General features: G+C 43.7%; 1 protein-coding gene across 1 annotated transcript in view; it reads right to left on the bottom strand.

Annotated features, from left to right (window-relative positions):
• GNA11 (G protein subunit alpha 11) overlaps positions 1–15,253 on the bottom strand; it is a 33,930-nt gene that overhangs the window by 10,295 nt on the left and 8,382 nt on the right. Inside the window, exons 2-3 of the mRNA XM_066636629.1 lie at positions 7,799–7,983; positions 3,746–3,900 (exon numbers count right to left, since the gene is read on the bottom strand). Of these exons, the coding sequence (XP_066492726.1) occupies positions 3,746–3,900; positions 7,799–7,983 (340 nt within the window). The remainder of the gene's footprint in view (positions 1–3,745; positions 3,901–7,798; positions 7,984–15,253) is intronic.

The raw sequence follows: 15,253 nt of genomic DNA, 5'->3' as shown, positions 1-15,253 counted from the left end.
GAAGAAAAAATGAAGTCTCAGGCCTGGAAAACTAGCCACTTGCTGCATGAGGTGCCTATGCTCCATGAACTCCAAAATCGTGAATATGGACTTCAAACTCTGTATACTGTTCCTGCTAGACACCGGGAGGGGTTGGGAAGAGACAGAGCTATGCAGAACATCAAAAAACCTGCCTCTTTATTAAGAGCAGCCCTCTTACAACCAAAGATTCTCCCCAATTCTGCACCTTATACTTCAACTCCACACTTGAACAGGGCTAATTGAATTACTCTGTTACATACTGGGACGGGGGGGGAGGAGGAGGAGAGTAACACAGTTTTGTACAGCCAATCAGCTAACGGTGTCAGACCTAGAGAGCACCTACGGAATTTACTACAGCCAATTTACAGGTACCATAATTTACTCCACAGGCCATACACTCTAGCCCTCATCAACTTCTTTCCACTACTTGTCCCACTTCCTACTGCTCACCCAGATATGCAGCTGTAATGAGAAGCCCAAAAGAACAAGCTATCAAAAGCAAGGGCCACATCTTGCAGCCCTGATCAGCAACATATTTTTAATGAGGATTGTATTGCCAATCAAACAGAGGGCTGAAAACCCAGCAGTACATGCTCGGACCACCAACTCACCCATGGGAGCAGAGATGGGCAAAAGGTCTTCCTCTCTCCTGAACTGCCACAGAGCATGATAGAGATCTTGTCTTGGACATTCTCAACCACTCATCCCATTGCTTCAGCCTTTCCAGCCAGAAGAGACTGAGCACTCAAGATTTATAATACTGTGGCTCACCACTATCATATTTTATTTTACTGTTGAGTAAGAGTCCTAAAGGGTCTTCAGGTAAAAAGGAACAATGAATAAAATAAGGGGACAACTGTGACAGAGCATCTATTGTTTGTACCAGAAAAGAGATGCTCAAGAGCACACTGGCCTGTATCTCACCTCGCTCAGGAAAAAACACTAAACACTAAACGATGGGGATAGGGATAGGTTAACAAACCTCTGGAGGGCTGAATGGAGCCTCCTGGGATGTCAGTTACTAACATAAGAACATAAGAACAGCCCCACTGGATCAGGCCATAGGCCCATCCAGACCAGCTTCCTGCATCTCACAGCGGACCACCAAATGCCCCAGGGAGCACACCAGATAACAAGAGACCTCATCCTGGTGCCCTCCCTTGCATCTGGCATTCTGACATGGCCCATTTCTAAAATCAGGAGGTTGCACAAACACATCATGGCTTGTAACCCGTAATGGATTTTTCCTCCAGAAACTTGTCCAATCCCCTTTTAAAGGCGCCCAGGTCAGACGCCATCACCACATGCTGTGGCGATGAGTTCCACAGACCGACCACAAACTGAGTAAAGAAATATTTTCTTTTGTTTGAAATAGTTGATGTCCCCTGGTTCTGGTGTTATGTGAGAGTGTAAAGAGCATCTCTCTATCCACTCTGTCCATCCCCTACATAATTTTGTATGTCTCAATCATGTCCCCCCTCAGGCACCTCTTTTCTAGGCTGAAGAGGCCCAAACGCCATAGCCTTTCCTCATAAGGAAGGTGCCCCAGCCTAGTAATCGTCTTAGTCGCTCTCTTTTGCACCTTTTCCATTTCCACTATGTCTTTTTTGAGATGTGGCGACCAGAACTGGACACAATACTCCAGGTGTGGCCTTACCATCGATTTGTACAATGGCATTATAATATTAGCCGTTTTGTTCTCAATACCTTTTCTAATGATCCCAAGCATAGAATTGGCCTTCTTCACTGCCGCTGCACATTGGGTCGACACTTTCATCGACCTGTCCACCAACACCACAAGATCTCTCTCCTGATCTGTCACAGACAGCTCAGAACCCATCGGCCTATATCTAAAGTTTTGATTTTTTGCCCAATGTGCATGACTTTACACTTACTGACATTGAAGCGCATCTGCCATTTTGCTGCCCATTCTGCCAGGATGGAGAGATCCTTCTGGAGCTCCTCACAATCACTTCACCACTCAGAAAAGTTTGGTGTCATCTGCAAACTTTGCCACCTCACTGCTCAACCCTGTCTCCAGGTCATTTATGAAGAGGTTGAAAAGCACCGGTCCCAGGACAGATCCTTGGGGCACACCGCTTTTCACTTCTCTCCATTGTGAAAATTGCCCATTGACACCCACTCTCTGTTTCCTGGTCTTCAACCAGTTCTCAATCCATGAGAGGACCTGTCCTCTAATTCCCTGACTGTGGAGTTTTTTTAATAGCCTTTGGTGAGGGACCGCGTCGAATGCCTTCTGAAAGTCCAGATATATAATGTCTATGGGTTCTCCCGCATCCACATGCCTGTTGACCTTTTCAAAGAATTCTATAAGGTTCGTGAGGCAAAACTTATCCTTACAGAAGCCATGCCGATTCTCCCTCAGCAAGGCCTGTTCGTCTATGTGTTTTGAGATACTGACCCTTACTTCAGCAGGACAAGTTCCACCGAAGTCAAATTTAGAGATCAGGTGGCTTGGGGCTCCACAACAACTTGGGAACCAAAGATTTTCCAGGATGCACTGCAGTATTCACCCCCCCCCCCCAAAAAAAAAAATTTCCCACAGCAAACTTGCACAACACAAACTAGAACTCTAATAGCAGATTTGAGGTTATTTCCACTACTCAAAGTTTCACCTTGTAGCGTGGTCATTCTGACAGTTTAGGGAAAGCAAGATTTAAAGAGCAAGTATTTAACAACTTCATTTATCAGCACGCCTTTTGGCTTAAGAGTCCAAAATAGTATATTAGTATAAGATCAAACTAAGGTCACAACAACTTTACAGTGAAAATTTCTCAAGGTGTTTTATAACTCCTTCAGTAGTAAGAACAAAAGTAACCAACCCAACCTCCTCTGGACACCAAATGCCTTCAATAAAGGGCAGTAACAACAGCTAGAGAGTTTGATCAGTCAAGAAAGATTTGATCAACTAACCAGCCAATGGTAAAGTAATGTTAAAGCATTGACTTCATTATTAGACTACCACAAAAAGTAGAATTAAACTGGTTTGACAATTATACTACACAAAAAATAACTGTTAGGTGAAACAATGAAATTAACTTAAGTGTCTAATCTCTCAGAGGAGCATTGTAGACCAGACAATAAGATCACATGGAAGGGATACTCTCTGGTACCTGCTGTAAGCAAGACGGAGACATGGGCAACCCTAGGCAGTGACCTTAGACATCGATACTGTTTGGAGATGCCTGAAGTTATACCATTTGGCCTGTAGGGAGAACTTTTGCAAAGCTGCTAGAGTCCGTCCCCCCACACTGCAGCAGGTGTAAGGGCACAGGCAATCTTTGCTCCTGGCCTCGGCAACCATGTCACCATGACTAAGTTTTTGAAAGGTAAGCTGCCAATGGCATTTGTGGCTTTAATATATATTTGAATGCAGTTGAATAACTGGTGGCCAACTGATTGGGTATGCCAACCCTGCAAATTCCTATTCTTTCCTCTCAGAAGTCCTTCCCCTCTCTATACACCAGCAAATGTTTCACGGGGAGGAATCATGCAAGAACATTGCTGCAAGAGTGCTAGCATCCAAGAGTCCAAAGAAGGAGCGCACATTTGCTGAATTTTATCTATTTTTGATTACTGTGCTGTTACCCTAATTTTCCATGGAATGTTATGGATGCATTTTATTGTTTTAATGCACACTGCCCTGAAAGCTGCATAGTGAAGGACAGTATAGGAGTTTCCAAAATAAATAAAGTTTGCTTACTATTTAGCAGAGTCTGAGAGCTGGTATTCTCGCCGCCGGTCATAACACTCCTGGATTCCTGGGTCATTCCACAATGTCTTAATTGCACTTACATAGGGCTGTTCGAAGGATGCAACTTTTTCTACATCCACTTCCCGGATCAGCAGTGCATTGGCCTACAGTTTAGAGTAGGGGAGAATGCAAGACAGATGAGCCTTTTTAAAAAAACCTTCTTACCAGCCCAGTCAAGTGTTACTGTTTCTCCATCCCATACTTCTTTCCTGTGCTGCTTTCAGTGATAGCTAGAGAGCCAATCCTGACTGTCATAGATTCCTTGGGATGCTGTCTGCACAAGCCAGCATATACAAGTGTAAATATACATAGGGCTTAACAACAGCACTAGAGATTGGAGGCAGGTCCGACTCCATCATAAAATCTCTGTGGGTTAAATTACCAGGCCTGAGGAGCGATGTAATACTGGGGGCATAGTATCATCCTCCAGACCAGAAACCGGAAGGGGACCCTGAAACGAGGAAACAGATCAGGGAGGTGTCAAGGAAGGACAGGATTGTAATAATGGGGACTTCAATTATCCTTATATCAACTGAGTCAATTTGTGTTCTGGTCACGAAGGAGAGACCGGATTCCTTGACATGCTAAATGACCGTGCCTTAGAGCAGCTAGTCATGGAGCCCAGCAGAAGACAGGTGACTCTGGATTTAATATTGTGCGGTACTCAGGTCCTGGTTAGAGATGTAAATGTTACTGAGCCATTGGGAAACAATGACCATGCTGCAATCTGTTTTGACATGCATGTTAGGGGAAGAGTACCAGGCAAATCTGTCACAAAAACTCTTGACTTCCGACGAGCGGACTTCCCTCAAATGAGGAGGCTGGTTAGAAGGAGGTTGAAAGTTGAGGTAAAAAGAAGTCCAATCTCTCCAGAGTGCATGGAGGCTGCTTAAAACAACAGTAATAGAGATCCAGTAGAAGTGTATACTGCAAAGGAAGTAAGTCCAGGAGGGTGCCCACATGGCTAACGAGCCAAGTTAGAAAGGCTGTAAAGGGCAAGGAAACTTCCTTCTGTAAATGGAAGTCTTGCCCTAATGAGGGGAATAAAAAGGAACATAAACTGTGGCAAAAGAAATGTAAGAAGGTGATACGGGAGGCCAAGCGAGACTATGAGGAACAGCAACATTGAGAATAATAAAAGCTTCTTCAAATATGTTAGAAGCAGGAAACCCGCCAGAGAAGTGGCTGGCCCTCTGGATGGTGAGGGAGGGAAAGGGGAGATAAAAGGAGACTTAGAGATGGCAGAGAAATTAAATGAGTTCTTTGCATCTGTCTTCACGACAGAAGAACTCAGGCAGATACCGCTGCCCGAATGGCCCCTCCTGACCAAGGAATTAAGTCAGACAGAGGTTAAAAGAAGATGTTTCAGACCTAATTGATAAATTAAAGATCAATAAGTCACCGGGTCCTGATGGCATCCACCATCAGTTATTAAGGAATTGTAATAATAAGAGTTATTAAGGAATTGCAGTTAAGTTGCTGATCTCTTGACTAAAATATGCAACTTGTCCCACTAAAAGGCCACAGTGCCAGAGGATTGGAGGATAGCAAATGTCACACCGAACTTTAAAAAGGGAAAGAGGGGGGACCCGGGAAACTATAGACCGGGCAGCCTAACATCTATTCCAGGTAAGATGGTGGAATACCTAATCAAAGATAGAATCTCAAAACATATAGACGAACAGGCCTTGCTGAGGGAGAATCAGCATGGCTTCTGTAAGGGTACGTCTTGCCTCACAAACCTTCAAACCTTTTAGAATTCTTTGAAAAGGTGAACATGTGGATGCAGGAGAACCCATGGACATTATATACCTGGACTTTCAGAAGGCGTTCAACACGGTCCCTCACCAAAGGCTACTGAGAAAACTCCACAGTCAGGGAATTAGAGGACAGGTCCTCTCATGGATTGAAACCTGGTTGAAGACCAGGAAACAGAGAGTGTGTGCCAATGGACAATTTGCACAATGGAGAAAGGTGAAAAGTGATGTGCCCCAAAGATCAGTCCTGGGACCGGTGCTTTTCAACCTCTTCATAAATGACCTGGAGACAGGGGTCAGCAGTGAGGTGTCTAAGTTTGCAGAAGACACCAAGCTTTTCCAAGCCGTGAAGACCAGAAGTGATTGTGAGGAGCTCCAGAAGGATCTCTCCATCCTGGCAGAATGGGCAGCAAAATGGCAGATGCATTTCAATGTGAGTAAATGTAAAGTCATGCACATTGGCGTAAAAAATTAAAATTTCACATATCGGTTAATGGGTTCTGAGCTGTCTGTGACAGATCAGGAGAGGGATCTTGGGGTGTTGGAGGATAGCTCGATGAAAGCGTCGACCCAATGTGCAGCGGCAGTAAAGAAGGCCAATTCTATGCTTGGGATCATTAGAAAAGGTATTGAGAACAAAATGGCTAATATTATAATGCCGTTGTACAAATCGATGGACACTAGAGTATTGTGTCCAGTTCTGGTCACCACATCTCAAAAAGGACACAGTGGAAATGGAAAAGGTGCAAAAGAGAGTGACTAAAATGATTACTGGACTGGAGAACCTTCCTTAAGAGCAGGGGTGTCCAAAGTTTTTGACAGGAGGGCCATATCATCTCTCTGAAACTGTGTCGGGGGCCAGGGAAAAAAAGAATTGATTTACATTTAAAATTTGAATAAATTTACATAAGTTTACATAAATGGATATATTAAAGATGAACTTATATGAATGAATGAAGGTCTTGCAATAACTTAAGGCCTATAAAACCCCTGCTAATTGGGTAAGAGGCACTCTTTCAAGTGGGTGCTCCTTTTTTAGCAGGGGGAGGGTAACTGGCCCATCTCACCCCAGCAGTGTCTGTTCTAGTGGCTGTCTGCTGGTATTCTTTTGCATGTTTTTAGATTGTGAGCCCTTTTGGGACAGGGAGCCATTTAGTTATTTGATTTTTCTCTGTAAACCGCTTTGTGAACTTTAGTTGAAAAGTTATATATAAATACTGTTAATACTAAAGGCCTTTCGCAAAGCAAGGCTGACCTTTCCTTTGCTGCCGCTGCTGCATCACAGATGTGAAACAACAAGCAGTGGAGGGAGCCCTCATCCCACAGCTCACGAGAGGTCAAATAGTAGCCCTCACGCTGAGAGCAGTTGCTTCGGGCCAGTGTGGGCTCCAACAAATCTCCGGAGGGCCAGAGGTCCACTGGAGACTGGGGGCTCCCTGAAGGCCGCACTGAGAGGCCTTGAGGGCCGCAAGTGGCCCCAGGGCCGGGGTTTGGGCACCCCTGAGGAAAGGCTACGGCGTTTGGCCTCTTCAGCCTAGAAAAGAGGCGCCTGAGGGGGACATGATTGAGACATACAAAATTATGCAGGGGATGGACAGAGTGGATAGAGAGATGCTCTTTACCCTCTTACACAACACCAGAACCAGGGGACAACTACTAAAATTGAGTGATGGGAGAGTTAGGACAGACAAAAGAAGATATTTCTTTACTCAGCGTGTGGTTGGTCTGTGGAACTCCTTGCCACAGCATGTGGTGATGGCATCTCGCCTAGATGCCTTTAAAAGGGGATTAGACAAGTTTCTGGAGGAAAAATCCATTATGGGTTGCAAGCCATAATAGGTATGTGCAACCTCCTGATTTTAGAAATGGGTTACATCAGAATGCCAGATGCAAGGGAGAGCACCAGGATGCAGGTCTCTTGTTGTCTTGTGTGCTCCCCTGAGGCATTTGGTGGGCCATTGTGAGATACAGGAAGTTGGATTAGATGGGCCTATGTCCTGATCCAGCGGAGCTATTCTTATGTTCTTAGCATCACAGCAGCAAGAAAGTGGTAATCAAATCTAACCTATGGTTGACTCCTGACTGATCTACCACACACATCTTTGCTACTAAAAGGCCTCTTCTGGTCAGTATCAAGCCCACATAACTGTTCCCACAATTGAACAACTAACCATGCTGGTAATCCCACCAGGTATGGGGTTCAAACACAGAAATGGTGGTGGTGGGGGGTTTGGGGTTAGCTCACCTTGTTCTGTTCATACTTATACAGGATCTTTAAGGTCTCCATGGCCCTGATCATTGACTGCATAGCAGTGAAGATGTTCTGGTACACCAGCTTGGTGAAACCCTTTTTATCTTCCTCAGAGTAGCCCGAGCCATGGATTATCCGCATCTGTTTAATGAATGTGCTCTTCCCACTCTCCCCTGTGCCTAAAAAAAGAAGCAAAGGGGTGGGGGGAGAAGACAAAAAAATGATAGTCATGATGGTGGCTGAACTAATCCTTTTCAAAACAGTAAACAGTTTATTTCCATATTAATTTAGAGTTGTCAGCACCATTTCCCTTCACCATACTGCTACTTCAGTGGGGCATTAAATTATCAATGCTCTTTCTTGCACCCTGGTGGAATTCAAAGAGTTGTATCTGCTATCCCATGTTTACTTCCCTTGTGGAAAGAAGCTTTATGTAAAAGTAATGTAGCTATTAACCATTTTAATAAACACACATGCTAACAATAGATGATATGCATTTTGAATGTTTTCAGAGTTACACTACTCATAACTATACATTCTGGAATCAATTCCTGTTATTAAATGGTTGTAGGATGGAATATTAATGACATTTAGCTCAAGTAACTCCTGGACTTCATATCTAGGCCTCAGCATGGATTATAGTTTTCAGGAAACACAAACAAGACAACCAATTGAAGAGTTTTAGTTGGCCTGTCTTTTGACCAGTTACATTTTATTTTGCACATTACTAGAAACTAAATATGGGCAATTTTTATGACACTAAGAGCACAACCCTATGCATCTCTACTCAGAATAAGACAAGGCTTAAAAAGCACTTGCTGGCTCACAAAACACTTTTATTCACTTACTCTCAAATGCTTGCAGGCTACATTCTTTCTCAAGTCACTGGAGGAAGGTGATTCGACTCTGTCAGGTCACTTCTCCAGAGGCTGCACTGGATGCCAATTTGTTTCTGGGTCCAAGTCAAGGTGCTGGTTTGGACCATATACAGGTCGGGGCCAAGGTATCTGAGAAACTGTCTACTTCCATATAATCTGGCTCATCCCCTTAGGTCAGGGGTGCTCACACTTTTTTGGCTCGAGAGCTACTTTGAAACCCAGCAAGGCCCGGAGATCTACCAGAGTTTTTTTACAATGTTCGCACCATCATAACATATAACATTTATGTGTACAATGTATGTTGGTGTACCTTGCATAACCGCATGAGCCAATATTGCACAACACAATTAACTATAAACATTTTTTGTAATTACTTGAGCTTGCTTTGATGACTTGCACTGAAGTGAATCAGCCAAGGATGCATAGTCCAGACAGTAGCTGCTGACAGCCAGCTTCAAGCACACTTCCAAATGTTCATCAGTCATGGTGGAACTGATGAACTTGGACTTAAAGATCTTCCTGTAGGCAAAGGCTGACTCACATAAATAAGTGGAGCCCTTCCTGCCTCAGGTGCTCTTATATCCCTGAGGACCCTATTGCCTTCAAGTGGCTGCAGCTGTGCAGCACACTCTGCTGGATGCCCAGGCCTTACCCTTAAAGGGGCCACTGCTGACACCACATCTACCTCCCCACCAGATCTTCCTCGATTCCAATACAAGTGGGGGGGGGGGAGCAGATCTCTATACAGACCAGTACAAAAACAAGGGAAAGGTGTGGGGGAGGGAAGATCTCTATATAGGCAACACAGCAAGACCAGTGCAAAACCCCTTGCACACAGAACCAACAGATGGAAGTGGGGGGGGGGGCAGATCTCCATACATACCAGTGCAAAAACAGGGGAAAGGTAAGTCATCCCCAGGAGAGTCAACTGGGTTCACTCCCAGGGATGCGTGGACGGGAGAGAAGCCTGCCAGCGGCTCCTCTCCAGGACTACTCACGAGTCAGCCCCAGTAGACTACTCACTCCAGGACTACCCACTCCCAGGGCGGGGCTCACTCCAAGGGATGCTTCACTCCCAGGGCGGGGCTTACTCCCAAGAATGTGTTTTGCCTGGCGATCAACTGGTAGATTGGGATCGACTTATTGGGCACCCCTGCCTTAGGTCATTAGAGAAGGCCCACTTACAAGTGCCTCCACCCAGGGAGGTGCATGGGGCAGTGGCAAGAAATAGAGCCTTCTCAGTAGTGGCACCAACATTATGAAACTCCCTCCCCTTTGATTTATGTATTGTTCCCTCCCTGGAAATGTTTCAGCGAGGCCTGAAGACATTTCTTTTTATACAAGCCTTCTGAGTTCTCTACCTTTTAAACATTTTTTTTAAACATTTGTTTTTTTACAGGCTTGGGGCTTTTATAAAATTGCTGCTGTTGCACTTTTTATTGTATTAATGTTGAATTGCTGTTTTTAAGATGCTACTTATTACGAAGGGTTTTAATGTTTTAAATTGTGATTTTATATTTTTGTATTTCTATTCATTGTAAGCAGACTTGGTCCTTTCGGGGAGAAAGGCGGGACAGAAATACAGTAAGTAAGCAAGTAAATAAATAAACCCCTGCTAATTGGGTAAGAGGCACTTTTTCAAGTGAGTGCTCCTTTTTTTAGCAGGGGGAGAGTAACTGGCCCACCTCACCCCAGCACTGTCTGTTCTAGTGGCTGTCTGCTGGTATTCATTTGCATCTTTTTAGATTGTGAGCCCTTTTGGGACAAGGAGCCATTTAGTTATTTGATTTTTCTCTGTAAACCGCTTTGTGAACTTTTAGTTGAAAAGCGGTATATAAATACTGTTAATAATAATAATAATAAATAAATTCTTTCTCATCAGCTTGTTTTGGCATGCTTTATCAAAGCCTTCTACCTTCTTCTTGTTAATTGTAAACAAGACAGGATCACCACCATTCACCTGGCTGAGCTTGCCTGGGAACCCAGACTGAATCTTACAACAAGACATGCCACTCTAGCCTAGTTAACACTGTGAAAACCATTTAGTCACTGCATCGTTGGCCAAAATTTTGACAACCACCCGTCAATTTCTGAAAACGTGTTCTCTGTGGCCCCCCCTCCTCCTTCACAGTTCTCTCACAACAAAATTTATTCACATCTCAACTCTCAGATCCTGTCTTATCAATACTGTGGCTTCCCATCCCCTTATGTATCCAGTATATACTTCTCCTCCTTACACCTTACTGTTCCTCCTCTCCCATCTTTCTGCTCCTATTTTCCTTTCTCCCTCTGTCCAAGACCTTTCATATTCCAACTTTGCCATCATTGCTTGCTGTCCTGTGACCCCACCCATTCTCCCTTACTTCCTCTTAGGCCTGGAATTCCCACTCAGAACACCTATTCTGTGTCACCTCTCTCTCCTTTAAGACACATCTCTTCCATGAAGATTTCAACTTAAACCATTCATCATGATTCTCTATTAGGTTAAAACCAAGAACACATAACTGCAGTTGCTCACAAACAGCCCCCATGAACCGTATCTCTCCGACTGTCACCTCCACAATGTCAACATTTAGATTGTTTGCTCTCTTTGTAGATTCAAACAGTGGTACTTTCACAGAATGCCAGCCTTTGAGGTTACCTCAAAGGTCAGTTAGTCTACCCCCTACTCAGTGCAAGCAACTACTAAAGCATCCCTACTACAGCTTATTAGATGAGGAGGATCTACCTTTTTGCATGTTACTCTGCAAATCACCATACACATTGATGGTATGCTAGTATGCTATAACCAAGGCTCACAAGTGTTATTCATTAAGGACAATAATATTTTTCTTATATTGCTGAGAAGTTCTAGCAAGTGCGGGGTCACTCCCCAATTTCTTGCTAATCCTTGGTGCAAACACAAGCTCTTGTCCCCTCCCTTCAGATGTGAAGATGTCATGGCTTGTTCCTACAGTCATACATGGCCTCAGAAATTCTTTGAAGCCCAGCATAGTATCACAATCTTTTCCTCTGGGAAAAAAGTTCAATGGCTTAGCATAGAAATTATGTGTTGAACTTTTGAAATTAGGAATGCCTCCTTACCCTGCATATATACACCAAGTGTCACGCTTTTATTGCAAAGCAAACAATTCTAACTCTTTCTATGGTTTGAGAGAGCAATGTCAATAGCAAATGCAAATTTTCTTGCTGTTACCACCAGCCAAGATTTGCAGAGTATTGATAACAAGCTTACCCCCTCTAGCACTTAAGAGAAAGGTGCTAATAGACTGGAGCTAAACCCTTTTGACTGCAGTTGTGTCGTTACCAAATTTTTTCTACCCCACCTCTTGACTCCCCAAAGCAACATGTTTAAGAACCACCACCACTATGTCAAAGAATGTTTTAAGCAGGTACTTTGACATCATTCTAGTAAAAACACAAATCTGTGAATTAACCAGACAGATGAACTCTAAGAAGTCAATTTGCAAGTCCTTTTAGGCAGCATCTATGTTAAAAGAGAATTTTTCAACAAAGAAAATCTCTTTTCTCTGGGGAGCCACCTTATATGACACTGAATAACTGCCTCAGATTTTTAAGCGCCAGTATAAAATCTGTGTTCTGTACCATAGTCTAGGACCTCTCCAAGGCAGTAGGTCAGTGGACCACTTGGAATGTGGTTGTTATCATTGATTACAACTGTATTAATTTGCGGGTGATCACCAAAGTAAAGCCTGGTACAAATTTAGTTGAACTCTGAAAATCACACATTCTTTGAATATTAATATGTTTGTAGTCTTCTCCGTTACCTACAACCACTATTTTCAATTGGTATATTTTTATTTGTGTTATAAAGAAACACGGTGCAATCCTAATCCTAATGGTGCAATCCATTGCAAAGCAATGCAGCTCTGAGGTAAGGGAACAAACATTCCCTTACTTTGAGCAGCACTCCATGAGTGACACCCAACTGCAGGATGCAGCACATGTCCCATTGGCACCGCTATGCCAGTGCTGGAAAGCACTGACATAAGGGATTAGGATTGCGCCCACAGTGTCTTTACTGCTTGCTCTTAGAACCACCCTGTGAACAGCTTGGGGCTGTATGGGTTCACATCTCAGTGACAACTCTAGGCACAGACAAGTGCAATGCTAGCATGTAGTAAGTAACCTCTGGAGTGGCCAGAATTGCTAGACTTGGGGATTTGCTCTGGCACAGGAAAGGTACAAACAAGGCCCCTGTTATCCATAGGGATAACGTGTTCAACAGAGCAATGACTCCTTCCTGCTCGCACAAGTTAAACCTAATTAAAATTAATTAATTAATATTATTCATTCTATCTTCTGCCCAGTCAGCAACGAGAATCTGGTTATCTAGACTACAGTGATGCTTCAGGAATTCTCCCACTTCTGGTACCTGCAAAGTGACACCACAGAGCTTGTTTGTTCAACATTCATAAAGCAATGGGTGCATTCAAAGCAGCTCTCAGTCTGAGAAACACTCTAGAGCAGGGGTGTCCAAAGTTTTTGGTAGGAGGGCCACATCATCTCTCTGACACTGTGTCGGGGGCTGGGGAAAAAATAATTAATTTACATTTAGAATTTGAATAAATTTACATAAGTTTACATAAATGAATATATTAAAAATGAACATATGAATGAATGAAGGTCTTGCAATAGCTCAAGGCCTATAAAAGGCCTTGCACAAAGCAAGACTGGTCTTTCCTTTGCTGCTGCTACTGCATCACAGATGTGAAACAACAAGCAGTGGAGGGAGCCCTCATCCCACAGCTCATGCAAGAAGTCAGACAGTTGCCCTCACGCTGAGAGCAGTTGCATCGGGCCTGTGTGGGCTTCAACAAATCTCTGGAGGGCCAGAGGCTCATTGGAGACCGGGGGCTCCCTGAGGGCTGCACTGAAAGGCCTCGAGGGCCGCAAGTGGCCCCAGGGCCGGGGTTTGGGCACCTCTGCTCTAGAGTAGCAATTTTCAACCCTTTTCATCTCATGGCACACTAACAAGGCACTCAAATTGTCAAGGCTCACCATCAGGTTTTTGACAACTGACAAGGCACACCATTCTGCCAAAGGGGGCTCGCATCCCCCACTGGCCCTACTAATGACTTCACCCAAATTCCTGTGGCACACCTGTGGACCACTCATGGCACACCAGTGTGCCATGGCACAGTGATTGAAAATGGCTGCTCTAGAGAGAATAAATGCTGTCCAGAAATCAGCAGCACTAATTCCAAGGATCACACTGAAGTTACAAAATGACCCAGTACATAAGAGCCCTGCTGGATCAAGCCAATCTAGTCCAGCTTCCTGTACTCCTGTAGGAGGAATTACACTACTTCATGGTCTTTCAGCAAGGGCTCAAAACATTTTTGTTCCATCTTGCGTTTGTTTCTGCCCCCTGTGCCTCTTTAGCAGTGCTTTGGTTATAAATTGTTGCCCTCCTCCTATTGTTCTTATTATGATTTTATTTATTGTTTTATCTTACTATAATTTTATTTATTTTTTTATATATTGTATATTTTAGTCTGGAATTGTAAGCTACCTTGGGCATTTGCTCTGGCGCAGGAAAAGTACAAACAAGGCCCCTGTTATCCACAGGGATAACGTGTCAAGTCTACCCACCCACGGGTTTGAGGGAGGTCCATAAATTTCCTTATCCATGAGACCGAATCTGCAGATAACATGGATAAATCTGTAGATAAATTTCATGGTGGCCCACCAGAAGCCTCTGGGCACACAAAACAAGATACCTGTACCCTTGTGCCACTCACTCGCTTCTGGCATTCAGAGATAGGCTAACTCTAAAACCCAGAGGCTGCATACAACCTTCATGACTTGTAACCTTTGATGAATGCTTCCTACATAAATCTGTCCAATTCCCTTTAAAAGGCATTTAGGCCACATGCCATCATCATATCCTGGGGCAAGGAGTTCCACAGATTAATTACATACTGAGTAAGGCAGTATTTTCTTTTGTCTGTTTTGACTGTCCTGTGCATCCATTTTAGTCCCTTGCTTCTGGCGCTGAGCAATAGAAAAGAACTTTTCTCTATCCACCCCATGTATAATTTACAAGAGAACACACCAATGACCAGATTAAACAATATTCTAAGCACGCTGCCACCAATCACCCCACCTAGAAACAGTAGCACAGAAGTAGTAGAAGGATTTAGAGATACTGTTCTAATGCAGCCTCAGCTCTCCCTTCCTAATGTGAAGCCTCTTAATCAGTATGAACCAGCAGCAACGGAAATTTAAAGTTTAATGCATGGTTTGCACCTGACTGTTTCAATTATCAACTTGTTCATGCAGAAGCAACAGAATTCATATGGGAAAAAGAATCTACCTCTATAGAACTAGCCTACATGTGCTTAGGACAACAGTTCATCCATACAAGCTTGTTACCCTCCACATTTCAAACTTCGAGTCTTACAACTCAGTCCATGAAAGTTAGCATGCAGAAGTATCTACCAGACTGGATATTGCTGTTTTAGTTGATCATACTCTAAACGACTGTTACAAATATTCACCACAAAGTTGCCAGGATAGAAATCATATACAGACTTGCTCTTGGCAG

The sequence above is a fragment of the Tiliqua scincoides genome, chromosome 8 (genome assembly GCF_035046505.1).
Source record: "Tiliqua scincoides isolate rTilSci1 chromosome 8, rTilSci1.hap2, whole genome shotgun sequence".
NCBI classification, from domain to species: Eukaryota; Metazoa; Chordata; class Lepidosauria; order Squamata; family Scincidae; genus Tiliqua; species Tiliqua scincoides.
Note: the sequence above shows the minus strand (reverse complement) of the source record. Positions and strands in the feature narration are given on the sequence as shown.